General features: G+C 46.7%; 1 protein-coding gene across 11 annotated transcripts in view; it reads left to right on the top strand.

Moving 5' to 3' along the window:
* The window catches only part of FGFR3 (fibroblast growth factor receptor 3), a 129,348-nt gene that overhangs the window by 67,918 nt on the left and 40,950 nt on the right, over positions 1 to 20,480 (top strand). For 9 of the 11 annotated variants that reach the window (XM_086964221.1, XM_086964218.1, XM_086964215.1 and 6 more), the window contains 4 exons: positions 2,993 to 3,162; positions 9,241 to 9,364; positions 9,693 to 9,883; positions 17,553 to 17,703. In XM_086964221.1, coding sequence (XP_086820347.1) covers positions 2,993 to 3,162; positions 9,241 to 9,364; positions 9,693 to 9,883; positions 17,553 to 17,703 — 636 coding nt within the window. Of the gene's footprint in view, positions 1 to 2,992; positions 3,163 to 9,240; positions 9,365 to 9,692; positions 9,884 to 17,552; positions 17,704 to 18,829; positions 18,978 to 20,480 lie in introns of all 11 variants that reach the window. The other 2 variants (XM_086964217.1, XM_086964214.1) reach the window with 1 other exon arrangement.

Below are 20,480 nucleotides of genomic sequence, written 5' to 3'. Positions count from 1 at the left end.
TAAAAGGCATGCGCGATTACGCATGTGCGCATCTTCAAAATGCAGTGGCCGCGGTTTTTTTATTTTGTACTTTTACTTTTAGTTACGGATTCGAATCAGGTCTGTAGCTAAAAACAAAGTAAAAAACACACATTTTTTTAAGTGGGATGAAGTACTGTGAAAACCGTGACTGTAAAGCCCACTGTGTGTGGGACCCCTGGCCGCACCCTGCGTGTGCACGATTATAACTTTAGAAGACCCCCGTAAGCGGAGTCCATACACTGTAGCGGTGTGCGCGCGCCAAGCACTGCTAGATCTGTGCCACTTATCGCTAGAAAGTTCCACCCCAAATGCAGTGCCAATGCATTTCTTTAATTGAAGCCGGCTGGTAATTCATAGCTTGGCGGCGGTTCTTGCAGTGTTGCAGAAGCTCGCCTCCGAAAGCTGTGTTTGTTTTGCCCGGAGCCCGGGCTGGCAGCGGCCCCGTGGGGAGCCTTTGAAAGCGCCCGGTGCCAGGGCCTCTGTCTGCCGAGCTGGGCCCTCGTGCTGGGCGGGGATTGACGGGCCCTTTCACCGTGGGCCCCAGAGGCGCTAATCTCCCCTCGTCCTCTCGGTATATGTACCGTACGAGTGTAGTGTCAACGCTGGTGACCGCCTCGTTCCTCTTTTATTTTTTCTCAGTGTTGCGTGAATGAACCAGCGATGCTTACGTTGTTCGTCCCCAACGGCCATAGAGTACTTTATTTGAATCTTTGAGTCATTTTGTTGGGGGGGGGGGGCGCTAACAACATTGTAACTGGGGGCCAGGTTCGAGTACCGACTTCGGCGTAATATCCTGTGATTCTGGACAACCTCCTTGGGAGTGACCACGTGCTCTACAAATGTGCCTGTTATGTGATCTGTACATATACCGGTATAAAGGTTCAACGCCATGCAACTGCTGTGTTTATTTCCATCTCTGCTTCTTCTGCCCCATTCAGGACCCCTAAAATAGCCCCTCCCTCGACAAACCGACACAACTATTTAGGCCCCCAATGTGAGCGCCATGAGCTGACTGCTATTTCACTTAGTTGGAAGCGCACCTTTCCATGACAGTGCAATAGCACTGAACCCATATATGAGAAAAGGGTCACATTTGGGTTCTAGACAAACAGATGCTTCTTTCAGTGCTTGTAGCAATAACTAGCCGCACAAAAAAGCTTCACTAGCTTCGTTGACCGGCTAGTTAGTGCTGCAAGCACTGAAAGAAGCATCTGTGCAGTGCGGTGCTCGGCTTGCAATGTTTCGGTTGCTCCAGTCCTTGGTCTTCTCTCTTTTGGCCCCCCTCCCTACGTCCCCCCCCCCACCCCATCTTCCTCTGTAAAAACTCTTGGATTCAAACTCAATGACCGACTTTCTCTTCATTCCCAAGTCAGTTCTGTCGTTTCCTCATCGTTTCTCTCCCTTCGAACCATCCGTAAAGTCTCTCGGTTCTTTTCCCCCTCCGCACTCAAACTCATAGTCCTGGCGATGGTTACTTCCCGCCTGGACTATGGTAATGCCCTGTACTGTGGCATGCCTGCGTACAGCATGCGACGTCTTCAGCTGCTCCAGAACCAGGCGGCCCGCCTGGTTTTCAACCTACCCAAATCACACCATGTCACGCCCCTCCTCAAGTCCCTACACTGGCTCCCTATACACGAACGAGCCCTGTTTAAGCTGGGCTGCATCATTTTCAATACCCGGTCTGGGTCAGCCCCTGCTTATATCACTTCCGAAATTCATTCCTATGTCCCTTCCAGGGAGCTACGCTCATCTACCCAACAATTGCTCGCGGTTCCCTGTTTTAGAAGGAAAAAATGGGGCGGTTCCAAATTTTCTACAATCGCTCCTACATTTTGGAATTCCCTCCCTGCCCATCTGAGATCTTGCACCCAGTACTCACTCTTTCGCAAGGCACTCAAAACCTTTCTCTTCGCCCAAGCCTTCCCTTCTTAAATACCCTTAGGTGACCCCGTTTTCTTCCCTCAGGAATTGTAGTACCTCACAGCGCCATGAAACCGCTCGGTGTACGCGCGCTCAAGAAATATTTTAAACTCAGAGCAGGTATGAAAAGTGCAATGGTCCACTAGCTGTAACCTTCCACTCCTGGCGGTGCACATTGAACCATTCCCATGGCCGCTTTCCTTTTGAGTTATGTCCTTTTGAAATTAAGTTCTGTTTTGAATTGACCTCCCGGTGGAACAGTTGTTTACATGGCTTCCTTGCAGTTTAAGCAGTGCAGATGATGAAGTGCCTGCTGCTGGGGTGGGTGCACTTGTGTCTGTCTGCATTTGTGTGCACTAGTAGTTGCAGGTTTTTGTTCTCCGTCACCCTTTCTGTGAATATACTGTTGTATAATTATTATTAAGCGTGAATAATTATAAATCTGTGTATCTTCGTCCATAGAAATATTCCAACCCTGCTCTGACATCTTATCTGAGGAGCTTCGTAGGCGCCTATGCATATACAGCTCCATGGCAAGGGCTTGATGCAGTTGCCCGGGTTTACTGTTCATCAATAGATGCAGCCTGGCTTTGGTCAACTCAAAATCGTTGTTTCCTTTTCTGAATTATCCTGCTTCCTATCGTGTTCACTTTTGAGAACCGAAGGCTTGTACCTGTATTGATGATTGGGTGGAGTGGCTCAGTTGTTAACTTTGGAAAGTGGAGACCTGGGTTCGAGGCCCGCCGCTGGCACTTGAGCCACAATTTTGACGCTGGGCAAATCGCTTAATCACATTGGAAATCTGTGTGACCTAATGTAAAATCTCATGCATATATGGAAAATCACACTCGACGTACACTTAAATGATTTTCTAGTGCTCCACAGCTAATTTGCAATATATATTTTTACATTCACACACCGTACCAATGCAAACATAAAATGTATTTAGTGAAAGCAAAAGCTAAAAAAAAAAAAAGCCAATCTTTAATACTCCAAGCCTGACTAAAGGCCAGATCCATATCAACACTGAAAACATGTTTCTCTTTAGGTGCACCACAATTCACTCGACTAGAATGGATGGAGAAGAAACTGCTCGCAGTGCCGGCAGCCAATACGGTGCGCTTCCGATGCCCAGCTGTAGGAAAGCCAATGCCATCCATCATCTGGCTGAAAAACGGCAAGGAGTTCAAAGGCGAGCATCGGATTGGGGGCATAAAGGTAAGTTTTGCTTACATGATTCCTTTTCCACCATCTTAGCTGTTATGGTTGCGGATTTACCAGCAGTGTAGTTGCTTCGAACACGTTTTTGTATATATTATATATATAGTTATATAAGTGACTTAATGCTGATGAGCGACCTTTTAAAGATGTTTTTCTCACTCATATTGGTTTCTGCTTTTCGTGGGCTCTAACAGCTTGTTACTAAATGTGATTTCTCTTAATTATTCAAAATGGAGGACTTCTTTAGCCAGCAGGTGTAATTTCAGGTGTCGTTTCTAAAGGTACTTGCAACTTCGTGTTGCCAATACTTTGATTAGGTGAGTGCACGAGGGAAGGCCAGGGAAAGTGTATAAATGTGTACATTAATTGTGAAAATAAAGAACAGTAAAGATGAGTGTTTGACTTGGTAGATATGATCTGTGGGTGGGTTGAGTGCACACGAATTCGGAGCAGGGATAGGCTTTTTTTTTTAGGTTAGCGAATAGATGGATTTATAAGGAGATGTATTGGTGCTTAACAGGATGAGTAGTGGCTACATTTATGATGAGTAGAAGGATAGGTGGTTGAATAGGTTCAAGAACGTATGGATGGACGTATATATACTGATCTTAGTTAAAAAGTTATTGTTTTCATTTGTTTGGTCTTTATGATATTTTAATTCCAGATTTTAGTCTTGGCAAAGGTTGAAGTAGAAAGAAATGTTGCCAATGTGGTCTTGTGACCTGGGAGTACTACATGGTTCGAGTTGGTACTTGCTATGTAGCAGGATGGGAAAGGAAAAGGCTATTGCCCAGACAAACCAAGTTGAAGAAATACTGTGTGGAATTCTTTATGGCAGCATCATCTTGCTTGGTATTTGATGTAGATGTATGTGTTATCTTTGTTTCCCACTTCTCAAGTGTGTGTGTGTATGTGTGTGGGTATGTGTATATGAAACAAAGTCAAGTCCGATCGGACTTGACTTTTTTCACACACACACATATATATAAATATATCTGCAAAAAGAAGCAGAGAACTCTGGGTAGTTCTCAAGTTTAGGTGGAAAGCAGCTCCTGGTTAAAGCACTCTCGACGCCAGCGACACTCTAGATATGCTCACCTCAAATGTCTTCTGTAAAATGACAAAAGTCATTTACCACTCCAGGCACATTATTATGGCTTTTGTCATTTTACAGCTCAGCATGGACAGCACTGCGTTTGTCCTATGCTTAAAGACTTTGCTGTAGAAATGGTAAAAGACTTTGTTTCTTTCTATCTCGGCGTGGATGGTACTGTGCTAAAACTATGCTTAAAGACTTCAGTGTCACTCGTGCTGAGAGTGCTCTATACAGGAGCTGCTTTCCACCTAAACTTGAGAACTACCCAGAGTTCTCTGTTTCTTTTTTGCATAATGTATGCGTCACTCTATGCCTAAAAGGGTATTTCTTTGATATATATATATATATATATATATCTTTCCAAACACTTCCGTCACCGCCGTCGCTCCTCCTACGTCCCGGGTGCTCCGTCTTGCAGTGGTGAGCCGCGATCAATTGCTGGAACACGTTCGTTTTTTAGCGAAAATAGACGGCACTCCAAGTTGCTTTTCCAAAGGTGATTTTATTGGTAGACCCCCTGCCCCCTCGACAGACGCGTTTCACCTATACGGCTTCGTCAGTGTCTGTCGAGGGAGCAGGGGGTCTGCCAATAAAATCACTTTTGGAAAAGCAACTTGGAGTGCCGTCTACTTTCGCTAAAAAACGAACGTGTTGCAGCAATATATATATATCTCAAAGAAATACCCTTAATTTTGCACTGAGAAATTCTAATGACAAAAACCATGAGGCAGAAGGAAACCCGAGAAGTCAGCAAAGGATCATATCTCACATATTAGTCATTATGTATGTTTTGAACATAACCTGTTTATTCTGGGGTAGTTAGCTGGGAAAAACACCTCTTTTCTTAAAAGAGCAACTAACCACTGGCTCTATTGAACTATTTTCCAGAGTTCTCTGTGAAATTGGATTTTTAAACCACTGCATATCATGCAATAAAAGCACCCAAACATGAGCTTTGTCAGTTTGTGAAATTGTGGTCCCTCCATGTCTATACCACTGCATTTTGTGTATTAACGGAACCCAAACATGTAAGGCTTGTGATTTTTTTCTCAGTCCCCACTTGATGAATTACGCCAAAACTTTCTAGACAGCAGCTAAAGGGATTGGCACTGTTTGACCAATCTTCACGGAATTTTCAAAACTAGTACTCCAAAGTTATTAGCAAAGCAGAAAACGCATAGTTTATGGAAAATAGGTCCTAAGTATAACTACCTACTGGTGACTTCCTGCCAGTACGCAAAATATGTATATGCTTCAGTAGTAGAATAAGTAGGTGTAAATATGGAGTGGTTGGGGTTGGAATAGGCTAGATGAGGCAAACCTTTCCGGTTTTGCGGTCCTTCGAATGCGGGGCATTCAAAGGACCTCCGGGACTGTGATACCAGAAATGTTTGTATTCCTCAAACCTAGATTTTGACTAGAGAATAAGAATTGAGACCAAATAAAACCAACCTCCAAACCAACATCATCTTGATCCACACCTTGCAAAAGCCCTGGGCTGTGTGCCAATAGGGGCAAAACACACATTAGCTGTACCTCAGGCGCGCCTGTACATCACGAAGCAGTAAGTGGAACGAGCAAAAAAGGAAACTAAAAAAAGCATCCTTCTTCCCCAAACATTGTTTAGGTGTTCTTATATGAATTTAAACAACCAGCATAAATTGTATGTATATATTAAATGCGAGATGGAGTAGAGTAACCTTTATAACCAGAGTAATGTACATAGCAAGGTACCCAGGTGATTGATGCTGCTGGGATGGGTAAACCTAACACAAAATATAAAGTGCATTGTATAGTGGGCGGACATAAGGACTATAATTGCTGACAAACGCGTGCAATTGTACATTTATTTTTCTCTTAAACTTCCTAGCCATGAGGTTTTTAGGGATAAAAGATGACATTCCTCTGATTTCTCCAATAAACATAACCACAGCGGAAGTCTAAATTAATTTTCTTGTGTCTCGTAGACAACAGGGTACTTGCATGTTTGGGTGATGTGTTTAGACTCCAGTTTCTCATAGCCTAGACTAGAGAGTGTAGATCTCAGCTGTGCGGCCACTGTAAAGAAACACAAACCTAACGCCTTTTCAGAGTTGCAGTGTCGAGAAGAGGCAGATTGTCTTGGGAGGCCCAGCAGAAGGTGCTCACCGCAGCACAGCCAATTATCATTACAAAGAAAGGGACTTGTGTCCTCACTCCATGTTCAATGGTGAAAGCCACCCTTCTGAAAAGGCAGCCAAGTCATTAACATTCTTTGCTTGCTAATTACTGACCTCTGGTCGGATGAGCCTGCCACTTTCCGTGGTTGGTACCAAGGTGACAGACATTACGAAGGTTTTTTCCCCCTTCTTAGTGCTTAAAAGGGATCAGAGCTTTGCATTCCCTGGGAGACACATATGCGCATATAATTAAGGCCTGCTGTTGCGCCATCACCGTTTTCAGCGTTCGCACAGTCTATAATCTCTTCTGGATTATTGGAATACACGAGATGAGTCTCACGGGTAGTCAGCGATTCAGTATGTTCCAGTCTCAAGAAAAGATTTGCACCCGTCCTAGGCAGAACGTGAAAGGTTCAACACCGCAACAATCGACTTGTTTTGAGGTGGCACACTACTGTTGTGTTCATTTTGTGGAACATGAATGGCCCTTGGGGCAGCAAACGGGTTGTGGCATTTGTGATGCCTTCTGGTAAACCAATAAGCAATCGGCAATCCCTTTTTTAATTTCTTTTCATGTTGAAATATATTTTATTGAGATGTTTATGCACAGTAAGATTGAATTAAAGCTTCAAATGCTGCATATCAGCATGACCTAGTGCTGCAATTCATTGATCATGCAGCTTCGTCACTTCACAAGCATTCACTGCTTTGCGTGTAGTGCAATCCTTGTTTCACGATACTTCCGTGTGAGGAGTGTTGCACATGCTGGTGACAACCTAAGCCCTTCAACTGAAGGATAACTTCTTCTGAGTAAAGGATAACTTGTTTCTGTATTGGGTAGGCCTGTCTCTCACACACACACGCACACAAGCGTGCTCTTCTCCGAGCCGCCATTTTGTCGATCAGGAGGTGACTGCACACAGGGACTGGGGCATGCCCATATCCACGGATCTTCTATTGGAGCGTCACCACAAGTCTTTTCCTGGCACTTTCTGACCTATGACCCCAGTTGCACCTGAAAGGAATGGGAAAGCCTTCTTTGGAAGATGTGGATTGGTGGTGGATTTATCAACAGTGAACAGAAGATCCAATGGCTGATGTACAAAGGGGTTTAGCTTACGCAAACACTCTTATTCCAATACTGAACTGTCATCACACAAAAAGTGTGAGCCTCACCAAATCACCCTAACTGCCAGTTGATACAGCCAACTTATATTATCAGCAATAACATTATTGAAAGAAAATAACTGTGACCCTCTGCCTCTGTCTGACTCATTTAAGAGCAACTAGAATTGGGCAATCCCACGGCTGTAAGCACAATATAAAAAGCTGATTATTAGCATTCACAGAGCTTGCTGAGGAGTACTCCGCGTCCAGCTCTGCATCAAGTTTCTTACCTTGATCACAAACGGTTGATGGTAAACCTGCTTTATTTATTGATCATCTTTTCGGGCTGGCTAATTGGATCAGTATGGTTTAGGAGCTCACTTTATTTTCTAAAGTGAGACCTCCTTCTTTCCAGGTTGTACACTTTCTTACTCAGTACGTGGTGAACATGTCAAATCAAATACAGGAGCTGGGGTGGAGAAGTTGAGCTTTACATGCCTCCTTTTACAGCCTCTTTTCATGCGAAGGGTGTGAAAAGAGAGTCTTCACAAGTTTGTCTATTTGTGCAATGGTGAGAGGTGGAGAGTTTTTTTTTTAAGGCATAGAAAGCTTAAACTCTTCAAGTGCAGCTAATGGGCGCTTATCCTTTGCTCTCGTTTCCGTGGAATTCATTATGACATATCACATGAAATTTCACAAAGCATGGTGGTGTCCAAATCCTTGCTGGAATCTATAATATTGTAAGCATGGGTACATTAAGTGACCCTGAAAAGAGAAGAAATATGTGAGGATTATCTCTTCCCAGACCGCTGTCTTAACTCACATGCCTTAAGGCGCACGCTCTCACTGGGTTTGGGAATGTGACTGTGGGTGCTAGTCTTTGCAGAAAGCCAAGAATGGCAAAAAATGAACAAATCCAAGTCACGCGTAGTTGTCAAATCTTGTGCAGTGCTAATCGTGTATTGTGGTGTTCTCACGCCCAGAACATTTTTATCTGAGCGTGCATCTGATATTTGCTACTCGGGTGCAAAGCCAAGGCGACATAACTGCTGCATGAAAGAGCTCAGTGTTATTCTCCAACCATGGTCTTTGTCAATGCTTAAGCCACTCCATCTAGGCTTTATAGTCCTCAGTCAATGTTGTGACCACCTTGAGTCTCTTTTCTCAGTAAATGCAGCAATAACTTGGTCTGTTCCTCAACCCCCTCGTTGTGTGCTTTAGCATTTCTAAGCTCATTGAAGTCTCGCATCTCCATCCTTAAACCTCACCTGTGGGTTTGGTCACAAGACCCTATTTCTCACCCTCTGCCCTACCCCTAACCCACTGATAATTCTTCAGACCCCTCGTGCCATAGATCCTTGTTCTTGCAGCCATGTCCTCTGCCTATTTAGCTTGGCTCCTGCCTGCAAGGTCATGCGGCTAGTTCAGTTGTGTGCACTGTCACTTCCTCCACCCCTATGCAAATGACTCTGCCCCACAACAATCGTTTCTTTGCGGTTGAGAATTCAGAGGTAGACTTTATGGGTAAAAGCATATGATGGAGATTGAGCAGTCAATCGCGGTACTACAATGGAGGATTCGTTCTAAATATGGCTATTACGTGCATTGCCTGTGTCTCTCAGATCAGAATGTAGCAAAGACATGATTTGAATTATTTTTGTTGTTTCTGTTTTCTTTGTGTTATTAACGGGTCTGTACTTTTGGTCCCCTTAGCTAAGACACCAGCAGTGGAGTTTGGTGATGGAGAGTGTAGTCCCATCAGATCGGGGAAATTACACGTGTGTGGTGGCAAATAAGTACGGCACCATCCGACACACATACACGCTTGATGTCCTTGGTAAGTTTTTATTCATTAGTTTGTTTACTTTTTGCTTTTTCAAAATAATTAACTTATAGAACTCTTGCGAGCACAGCTATACTTATAATTTGTATTGTGCCGAAGCCCTGGGGCATGGAAACATGTTCACTGGTTAACCACAAGAGTGACAGTTTCGATGGAGCGTGTGTGCTTCAAGTGTCCAGAAGTTGTGCGCTCCTAAGTTTAGACAAAAAAAAGCAGCAGTACCATGTGTTTTTGCTTTGTATGCTGTAATGGCCTTTGGTCACATCATTTTCTGATGACTGTCAAAGCAACTCAAAGACTGTGCCCAATTATTGTGTTTTAGAACGGTCTCCACACCGGCCCATCCTCCAAGCGGGATTGCCTTCCAACAAGACTGTGGTGGTAGGGAGCGATGTGGAGTTCCATTGCAAGGTATACAGCGATGCCCAGCCGCATATCCAGTGGCTGAAACACGTGGAAGTTAATGGCAGCAAGTTTGGACCTGATGGGAACCCATATGTCACTGTGCTTAAGGTCAGTCCATCTACTCTGATGTCTTTGGTTAGTTTGGGAAGATTCGGGATGGAGGGTGGAATGTAAACCATAGAGAAGAAAATCTCTTTAAAGCAAGACTCTGAAAGCTACACTGCTGTACTCCCCTTCACCCACCATGATGTATTCAAATGTAGCTGAAGGAGAAAGCAATATGCATTCAAAATGGGTTGGAAAAAATACTAGCCCCTGTGTGAACAGTCCTTCCCCAGGGATGTACCATGTTACAACGCATACCATTACAACTACCTACCGTTACAACGCGACCATTACAACGCATACCAGTTCGAGGCATGTGGGCTGCTAAATTCATATCTTTGCATTAGATCGCCACCTAGTGTTGGGTCCGGATGATCGCACATTGTTGTCCTGGAAGAGTCTTCGAAGTATCCTGAGATGGGTGGCTCCTCCCCTGGACTACAGTGCGCATGGGCATCGGCTCCATCCCCAGATTGTTTTTTTCCGCCATTGGGTTCGGATGCGGTCTCGACGTCTCTCCGTCGGAACCGAATAAACATCATTTTTCACGGCCAAAAGGCTTTGGGTTCTTCACGTCGGTATTGTTTGCGTACGGTCTCGAGTTTCTTCCGTCTCCCGGAGCCGGAATCACCGGAGTTTCTTACAACTCTTCGGACGTCGAGGCCTTCTCATCGCGACTCGACACTAAGTTCCCAACATGGAGCGGAGTCCGTTTAAACTCTGTCCGCTCTGTGGGTCCAAATACCCACATATAGACGTACACCCGGTGTGTAATAAATGCCTTTCGCCAGACCATGACGAAGGAAGTTGCCGGGCCTGTGCGAAGTTCAGGTCGAAGAAGACTCTCATGATTCGGCGTGCGGTGCGCCTTGGGGCCAAGCAAGCGGCCCCGGATCCAGATAACATCTTCGGCGACCAAGAAGAAGAGGACCAGAGCCATCATCTTCAAATCTCCCCGCCTGAGACGGAGGTCGAGGCCGATCCGGAATATGACGACGACGGAGTCGTGGGTCAGGGCCTTGAATACGTCGACGAGGTAGGGGACGACGCCATGGTTTATGGGGCCGAGGAAGATAGCTCAGAGGACGAGCTATGCCCCGAAGTTGAAGACCATCACGAGGGGGTCGCGGGATCGCCTGTCGGCCTTACCCAAGACCCTGTAGCGCAAGCCACGGCCCCGCCTGTCGGCCCGGCCACGGACATACTTGCTGCGCCTAGGGTTTCGAAACCGAAACTGAAAGCATCGGTCTCGACTACACCTAAAATGGCCGACCCGAAACCGAAACCGAAAGTGAAGGACTCGAACGTCCCTAAGATGGCGGTCGCAACGGCGAAAACAAGTAAGACGACGGCCTCATCGACTCCGTCGACCTCCGGTCCGCAGAAGTCGAAGAAACACGGCGATTCCACAGGGTCGAAATCGGCGCCAGAGGAGAAATCCTCTAAGAAAAGTGGCACGCACAAGACAAGCGCGCCGGCGCCGGCGAAGCCTGCTAAAGCAACCGACACAGCACCGGCTCCAAAGGGGACATCGGCGCATCGCTCCAAGGACTCGGGGTCGGCGCCGTCCATCCCTCTAAAAGACCTCCGGAACGTCGCATCCGAGGGCAAGTCCACTCCGTCGGTGCCAAAGTCATCGGTCACCGACGCATCTCTCGTGGCGGCTTCGCTACAAAGAATTAAGGACAAGGTTCTTTCCTCGTCGACGCCAACGCCATCGACGCAGAAGGCGGCAGATGTCCCGGACAAGTCGGCAAGCAAGCTCCTCTTCCTTCTACCTCCAAAGGTGGTGCCAAAGGCTTTTTCCTCTAAATCGACGCCAAAGAAGTCGGATTCTTCTACGGCGGGGACATCTTCAGGTCAGGTGATCGACCCCGAAGAGGATTCGGAGTGTGTTATAGATGCGGACACGGGGAAGTTGACCCTTTACAAGAGAAAGATCACTTCGCAGCCGGTGGAATCCTACGTCATTCCTCTAAAGAAGAAGAAGTTTCCACAGGACGCCCCGGTCCTCATGGAACCTATTCTACCTCCTCAGGGAAGGAGCCCAACACCGTCTCCAGACCACTCTGACAGTGGGGACTATGGTGACGATGAACAATACACGTTCCCAGTAAATGAACCTGATGCACAGCCAGATTCTTATTATGGCATTGGGGACCAAGGCAACCAAGATGTGGGGCAAGAGCCACAGTCCTTCAGTACACGTGCATCCCCTACGGAGGATTCTGCAGGTTTTCATGCACTAATTGAGAGGGCAGCTGCTAATCATGATGTGGACATGCATGCTGACCCAGTTGAGGAAGACTTTCTATTCGACACATTTTCAGTTTCGGAAAGAAATGTAAAGACACTGCCTATGCTCAAAGGGGTCCTCAAGCACGCTGCGGACATCTTTAAAGAGCCTACCAGGGCGAGGGTGGTCAACCCACGTATTGAAAAAAAGTACAGACCAGCGCCTGCAGACCCTGCATACATTCGAGGACAGTTGCCGCTTGACTCCTTGGTGGTAGCAAACGCACGCAAGAGGGCCAACTCCCAAACAACGGGTGAAGCTCCTCCCCCGGATAAGGAGTCCAAAGTGCTAGAGGCAGGGGGCAAAAGAGTGGCTGCACAGGCTGCCAATTTCTGGCGTATTGCAAATACACAGGCACTACTGGCACGTTATGATCGTTCACATTACGACACACTAGAGCAGATTGTAGAACACCTGCCTCCGCAGTTTCAAGAGGGCACCAAACTGCTTATACAAGAGGGACAACTGATCTCCAACGCGGCCATAAAGTGCGCACTTGATGTCGCGGACACAGCCGCTAGGGCCGTTAACACCAGTGTCATGCTCAGAAGACAGGCTTGGCTCCGCATATCGGGCTTCAAACCTGACATCCAAACAACCATACTTAATCAACCAGTCAATCCGGATAGACTGTTTGGTCCAGATGTTGACACCACCCTGGAAAAGATTAAAAAGGACACTGAAACTGCTAAATCGATGGGGGCCCTACAATCTCAGCAGTTTCGGGGCAATAATTTTCGTCGCTCAGGTGCCCGTGGAGTCACCAGAGGACAGATGGGTCAACAGTCGCAGTTCCCTAGAGGTGGAGCACAGTCCTCGTACCCCAAACAGAACAAGAGGGGCTACAGGGGAAACAGCAACAAAGGACGTGGCAAAGGAGGCAACAATTCACGCTCCTCTGCCCCAAGCAACCAGTGACTCTCTGTCACTGCCCCCCGACCATTTAACACCTGTCGGGGGGAGAATACAGCAGTTCCTGCCCGTCTGGACCAACATCACCACAGACAGGTGGGTGCGACAGCTTATCCAGTACGGTTATTGTCTAGAGTTAAAGTCCACTCCACCCAACATTCCACCAAGGCAAAGACCTATGTCAGCAGAGCACTTGCACTTATTGCAGCAAGAAGTGTTGGTAATGCTGCAAAAAGGGGCAATCGAGCTCGTGCCAGTGGGGGAAGAAGGCACAGGGGTTTATTCCCTGTACTCCCTCATTCCAAAGAAGGATGGATCTCTACGGCCAATTCTGGATCTCCGTCCCCTCAATCTGTACATACTGTCAGAGCATTTCCACATGCTTACACTGCAACAGATTCTTCCTATGTTAAACAAAGGAGACTTCTTAGCAACCTTGGATCTCAAGGATGCTTATTTCCACATTCCGTTACATCCGTCCCACAGGAAGTACCTCAGGTTCACTATCCAGGGCACGCATTATCAGTTCAAAGTCCTACCCTTCGGAGTCACAACTGCCCCAAGGGTCTTTACCAAGTGTCTGGCGACTGTAGCAGCGCACCTCAGGAGGCAGAACATCCATGTCTACCCCTACCTCGACGACTGGCTCGTTCAAGCCAGATCGGAACAGCAGTGCGCCGCGGACATGTCGACTACCATTCACCTCCTTCACGACCTGGGTTTCTCGTTGAATTACCCGAAGTCACACCTTCAGCCGGCACACGTCCGGCAGTTTCTGGGTGCGACAATCAATACCCTGACGGCCTCGGCACAACCAAACCAGGTCAGGATAGACGGCATACAGTCTTTAATCCAGAAGTTCAGACCGGGACACTCACTTCCAGCAAGAGTGTTCATGCAGTTGATAGGCATGATGGCCTCCTGCATCTTCATAGTCCCTCACGCACGGTTGCATATGCGCCCGCTCCAGGAGTGCTTAGCAAATCAGTGGACACAGGCTCAGGGACAATTAACAGACCTAGTGTTGGTTACCAGTCGGGCATACAACTCTCTGCATTGGTGGACTCCACACAACCTTTGCAAGGGCCGACTGTTCCAGGAGCCAGTGCCACAGGTTATCCTGACAACGGACGCATCTCTCCAGGGATGGGGAGCACACCTGCTAACTTACACAGTGCAGGGACTATGGACGACGCAGCAACAGAAGATGCACATCAACTATCTAGAACTGATGGCGATCTTCATGGCGCTCAAGTCCTTCATTGTACATCTGTGCAACAAGGTGGTGTTAGTCCGGACGGACAACATGACCGCGATGTACTACATCCAAAAACAGGGAGGCACCCACTCACCACAGCTGTCTCACCTGGCTCAGGGCATGTGGAAGTGGGCCATTCAGAGGAACATCTTCCTCATGGCAGAACACCTCCCGGGGAAGGACAATCAGATGGCGGATCTGCTCAGCAGATACAGTCATCAAATGCACGAGTGGGAGATACATCCATCAGTACTCCAGCCGTACTTCCAAAGGTGGGGGCGTCCAGACATAGACCTGTTCGCCACAAGGGAGAACGCAAAATGCCAAAGCTTCGCCGCCAGGTTCCCACACCCCCAATCGCAGGGCAATGCGATATGGATGAACTGGTCAGGCAAATTTGCTTACGCTTTTCCCCCGACACCCCTGATACCACTGGTGGCGAGGAAACTACGGCAACACTCCATGACACTCATCCTAGTTGCTCCAACGTGGGCGCGCCAGGCATGGTACACCACGTTCCTCGAGCTCTCAGTGGTCCCGCATCAAAGACTGCGCCTCACGCCCAGACTTCTGACGCAGAACCATGGAGAAATTCAGCATCCAGATCCGCAACAGCTCAACCTAGCGATCTGGCTCCTGAAGTCTTAGAGTTTGGATACCTGAAGCTACCTCCTGAATGCATGAACATCATCAAGGAGGCAAGGAAGCCGTCAACCAGAGCATGCTATGCCGCAAAGTGGAAGCGTTTTGTCATTTACTGTGCAGACAATGACATAAACCCGCTTGATGCATCTATCCCTAACATCATTTGCTATCTGTTACACCTTTACAAGTGCAAACTAGCGTACACTTCTATTCGGATACATCTATCCGCCATCGCAGCTTACCTTCAAAATAGGCAGCATCTCTCAGTCTTCAGGGTGCCTGCCATTAAAGCGTTTCTTGAAGGACTGAAACGAGTCATTCCCCCAAGAACACCGCCAGCTCCCGTGTGGAACCTCAATGTGGTCCTCACCAGGCTGATGGGACCACCGTTTGAGCCAATGCACTCGTGCGAACTGCAATTCCTAACGTGGAAAGTTGCTTTCCTAATTGCCATTACGTCACTAAGACGCGTAAGTGAGTTGCAAGCACTCACGATACAAGAGCCTTTCATCCAGATTCATCCAAATAGGGTGGTACTACGTACTAACCCCAAATTCCTCCCAAAGGTGGTGTCACATTTTCATCTCAACCAAACTATCGATTTGCCTGCATTCTTCCAGAACCCACAAACAGTGGCGGAAAGGATGCTCCATACCTTGGACGTACGGAGGGCATTGATGTACTACATAGACAGGACACAACACTTTAGGAAGACAAAACAACTCTTTGTTGCCTTCTCACCACAACACAAAGGCAACCCAATTTCCAAAGCAGGAATAGCCAGATGGATTGTTAAGTGCATCCAAATCTGTTATCATAAAGCCAAGCGCACTTTAACAATACCCCCAAAGGCACATTCCACACGCAAGTTGGGGGCATCCATGGCTTTCCTGGGAAACATTCCTCTAGAGGATATTTGCAGAGCAGCCACGTGGGTTACACCACATACCTTTACAAAACACTACTGTGTTGATGTACATTCCAAACAGCAAGCGGCTGTAGGGCAGGCTGTTCTCAAGACACTTTTTCAGGTTTCTGCAGCTGGCACGGGCAACCGCCGCTGATGGAGGGACTGCTATGTATTCTATGCAAAGATATGAATTTAGCAGCCCACATGCCTCGAACTGAATATGCTACTTACCAGTATGCATCTGTTCTTGGCATGTAGGGCTGCTAACATTCATATCGCCCACCCTCCTCCCCGGTGCCTGTCGCAGCTGCAGATATACTATTGTATTTAATCACTAGCATGGACATCCTTTACACTTGCCACTCCATCCTCTGCCACAATGGCTAAAAACAATCTGGGGATGGAGCCGATGCCCATGCGCACTGTAGTCCAGGGGAGGAGCCACCCATCTCAGGATACTTCGAAGACTCTTCCAGGACAACAATGTGCGATCATCCGGACCCAACACTAGGTGGCGATCTAATGCAAAGATATGAATGTTAGCAGCCCTACATGCCAAGAACAGATGCATACTGGTAAGTAGCATATTCATTACAACGCATAGCGCTTTGAGGTGCTGGATAGTGGTAAGTATAATTTACTATTCTAACTCCAGTCCCCGTGGACCCTAGGGAAGGTGTTGGATAGTAAATTATACTTATTCCCTATCCTAGAGCGCCCCCCAGCGCAATGCGTTGTAATGGTATGCGTTGTAAAAGTCGCGTTGTAACAGTAGTGCGTTGTAACAAATGCGTTGTAACAGGTGTATACCCTTCCCCAGCCTCCCACATTCTCTTTCCATGCAGTGAGCCTGTCTTAAGTCTGTTACTTGCATATACAGTATGACTATGACTGCAATGAACAGCCTCTCAGCCTACCTTTTAGTGTTGGGGGTTCTGTGAGGGTCAGGGTTGTAATAATTGGAAGTCACTGAAAAGTTGTGCTAACAGACCAGGTTGTGAAGTTACTAGAGCAATCACTGTGCGCCCAGAGAGAGTGGCTCCCCACATAGAATGACAACTGTAGTACAGAAGTGTGCCGTGTGGTTCTGAGAGAGTCTATTTCGGGGACTCCAGAAGGTTACCAGAGAGAATAAAAGAGGGGTATGGGTTTGATGATCACCTAAGTAAAACTTGATGCCTAGGTGCGTATGGACGTGCTAGAATGATTGTTTACACCAGGCGAGGTTTGCACTCTAAACTGAATTGTTAGTGGAGGTATACCCCCAGGCCTTCTATTGATGCTTAGAGTGACCGCCCAGCACATCCCTCGCCTGACCTAGTTGTCCAGGAGCAGAACACTGAATCCCAGCCTCCTGTAGAAGAACAAAAGTCCACCGCAGTCTGTGGTGTTCCCTGCTTCTGCCTTGTGCCCATTTACAGGCGTTGGAAGAGCCAGGCTCCCTGAGCTGGCCTTAACACTGCACATCCTTCCCATATCTGCAGCTCTGTAGTTAATGGCAGAACTTGATGACGCAGGCGCTGCTGGTGGGACATAAACCAATGTGTGGGATCAGCCTGAGCTGGGACAGAATGTGTGTGTTCAATACAAGGAGTGGGTAGCGGTGCAAGTGTTATTTGGCTGTACTGAAGTTCAGGTTTCTGTCCCGCAGACCTCAATCAGTAAAAACGCTGAAGCCGATGTTAAGCTAACACTGTTAAATGTGACAGAGAAAGACGAAGGCGAATATCTGTGTAGAGCCAAAAATTTCGTAGGCACAGCTGAAATCCCCTATTGGCTCAACCTTCACAGACCAACAGCAGGTAAAGCGCTCGACTCTGTCCTGGGGCACACGCACTCGCAAGGGCTGTGCACCTGTCCAGCCCCCCACCTCTCGGAGGACCTGTCCTGCTGTCCCTGGGTGCTTCTCCTCTGTGCTTTGCAATGGAAGACCTCCCCCAATCGTATGACTGTGACAAGGTCTGCTTGCTTCTCTTCTCTTTCTATCCTGCTACGCTGTGATGTCATCAGGCCTGAAAAACACACTCCAGGTTCCTTTAAGAATCTAGGCTTTTAATGAAACTTCAGATGGATTTTTAAATAATATTTTTTATTTTACATGAATGGTGCAACATACAGCGCTAAAGAACACTAATTTGTATTGTCTCAAACACATTTGATCAAATTTTTTCAGCAGTGCTACTTTCTTCACTAACAGTTATAAAATTGCATTGTCGCCATGAAAGTAATGCACAATTCTACATTAGAAGCAGCTGGCAGCAGCCCCACCCCGCCCTTCTTTTAAAAACAAGTCGTTGGCACAACTGATAACATCTCAGTTTATCTGGGGCTGGAGAAAACATTGTAGTCTCAAGGCGACGGCACTTGTTTGGATTCTGGTCTAAATGGATTAATGGCGGTGGTTGTATTTCTAATCTTAAAAAAAGTAAACTTTAATTTATTAAATTAAATCAGGAATTAGGGACCACCATTTTTAGAAGACACTGCTAAAAAAATCCATTTGCTGTGACATCCTGTAGTTGGTAACCAACACAGCCAACTATTTGTGCAATTACCAATTTTATTTTTGGTTCATGTAACCCCTTTTAGCTTTCTGCTCTTTCTAATTTTAATGGCACTTTTAGCACTTGTTTTCTGAATTTTCTCTCCACATTCCTCTACCTGCCGTTCCGTCATAGCTTTGTGGGAGCGTCTTCCATTTTGCCTCTTCCATGTGCATGCTTCCGTAGTGGGACAGAGTAAAAGGTCTGGTGATGGGTACTTTAGCTTGTTTCCTTTGCAGGTTGCAGAAATATCTACATAAAAAATGCACTGTGGCCGGGCCACAGTGACCCTTGATTTGCAGATGTGCCTTCGGTGTCTTTGCTGGGAATCTTGCTTGTCCTCCATTTCCGCCTTTCTGTATGTGTGTTTGTTTTTCTTTTCTAGACGGCAGGTGTTAATACCTCGGATAAGGAGCTAGAAATTCTGTTCTTGCGAAATGTAACTTTTGAGGATGCTGGGGAGTATACTTGTCTCGCTGGGAACTCTATTGGCTATTCCCATCATTCTGCTTGGCTCACGGTGCTGCCACCAGGTATTTCTTTGATACTGGCACCTTCGCTTTTATCGCCCTTCAGTGGTGCGCTGAAATGGAATTCAGAAATGCCATGCTGATTGTTTTGTGTGTCCCGCTTGCCCCAGGCATTCTACCCTGGAAGTCATTTTCAGGCGTCTATGCAGCTGATTAGTTGCAACACAAGCTGTTTGAGAAGCCGCTGGTTTCCAACAAAGTTGCTTTAGCATGGGAATAATTGGTGCCCTGACTCGGATACATGCAGTTGGAACTTCTGGCTCAGTAGGACATACATTTACGCAACAGAAGCTCATCCAGTTGAACTGTTGTGCCAGCATAATGATTCCTGCAAGATGTCATCTCAACAGCAGAGGGGTGATGGGGACGTAATTGGAGAAACACAATTTTAGGCAACTTCCCGGTGTCTGCCTATACCCGTTGTTTGCCCTTTTATTACTTTTTCTGCTAGCAGAACCGGCTATCAGTGGGACATCCGACCAGTCTGGCTTAGTGGTAATTGCCCTGGGCACCACCAACTTGACACCACAACTAACTTGTGGCTTACTATGATGCAGCCTTTGCAAGCTGGATCACTGCTCTGTGCCTCTGTTCCCCAATGGCCAGTCCATCTCTGCCCAACAGTAGCACAGCTCTCCCATGGCTGGGAGTCCATCTTCATTCTTTTTGTCCATAGTCCAGTGCCACAAGTTCTCCGACAGCCTGAAGTCTTCACTATTGAGTCAGAAATGGAAGGCTCGAAGTTAAAAATTCTAAAAAAAATATTAATTAAACCATCACTGGCTGGCATTTCTGAATTCATGTTTTATTTTTTAGAAATACATTTATTGTTGTTTGATTCCTGTTTCAAATGTTTATTTCAGTCAGGGATTTATACCAGTGACTTGTACACAAACCTTATTTGTATGTGTGTGGTGTGCTCACCTGGGTGTTTTTAAGTAGAGCAACAGTGCTGGATTGCTGCCTAAAATATAAACTTATAATTGTTCCCATCCAAGGTGGCATTTTTTACACGACTGGCTGCTTCTTGATTGCTTAGTACTGCGAACGCCAATATTTTGTAGCTCTAACCTTAGAAACAACAAAAAAAGTAGTCGTCATTTGAATTAATTCTTTGTATAAAAGCCTAGCAGTTAAGTAAATAAGGTGACTGATTTGACAACAGCTTTGCAACCTTTTTCGTTTGGCTGCACTAATATTTTGGTGTCGCGGTCTAATATCAAAATGCTGTTGTTACATTTCATTGATATACATTCCCACTGTAATCATTTTGACAAATGGATTTCTTTTGAATTCTCCTTTATTGTCACCAAGGATGAAATCATGGAATCAAGCAGTACAATCTCTTCCATTGTGCTACTGTATGGAATGAGTGTGTGTGTGTGTGTGTGTGTGTGTGTGTGCGTGTGCGTGTGCGTGTGCGTGTGCGCGTGCGTGCGTGCGTGCGTGTGTGCGTGTGTGCGTGTGTGTGTGTGTGTGTGTGTGTGTGTGTGTGTCTCTCTCGCG

This window comes from Lissotriton vulgaris, chromosome 3_2 (assembly GCF_964263255.1).
Source record: "Lissotriton vulgaris chromosome 3_2, aLisVul1.2, whole genome shotgun sequence".
Lineage (NCBI taxonomy): Eukaryota > Metazoa > Chordata > Amphibia > Caudata > Salamandridae > Lissotriton > Lissotriton vulgaris.
Note: the sequence above shows the minus strand (reverse complement) of the source record. Positions and strands in the feature narration are given on the sequence as shown.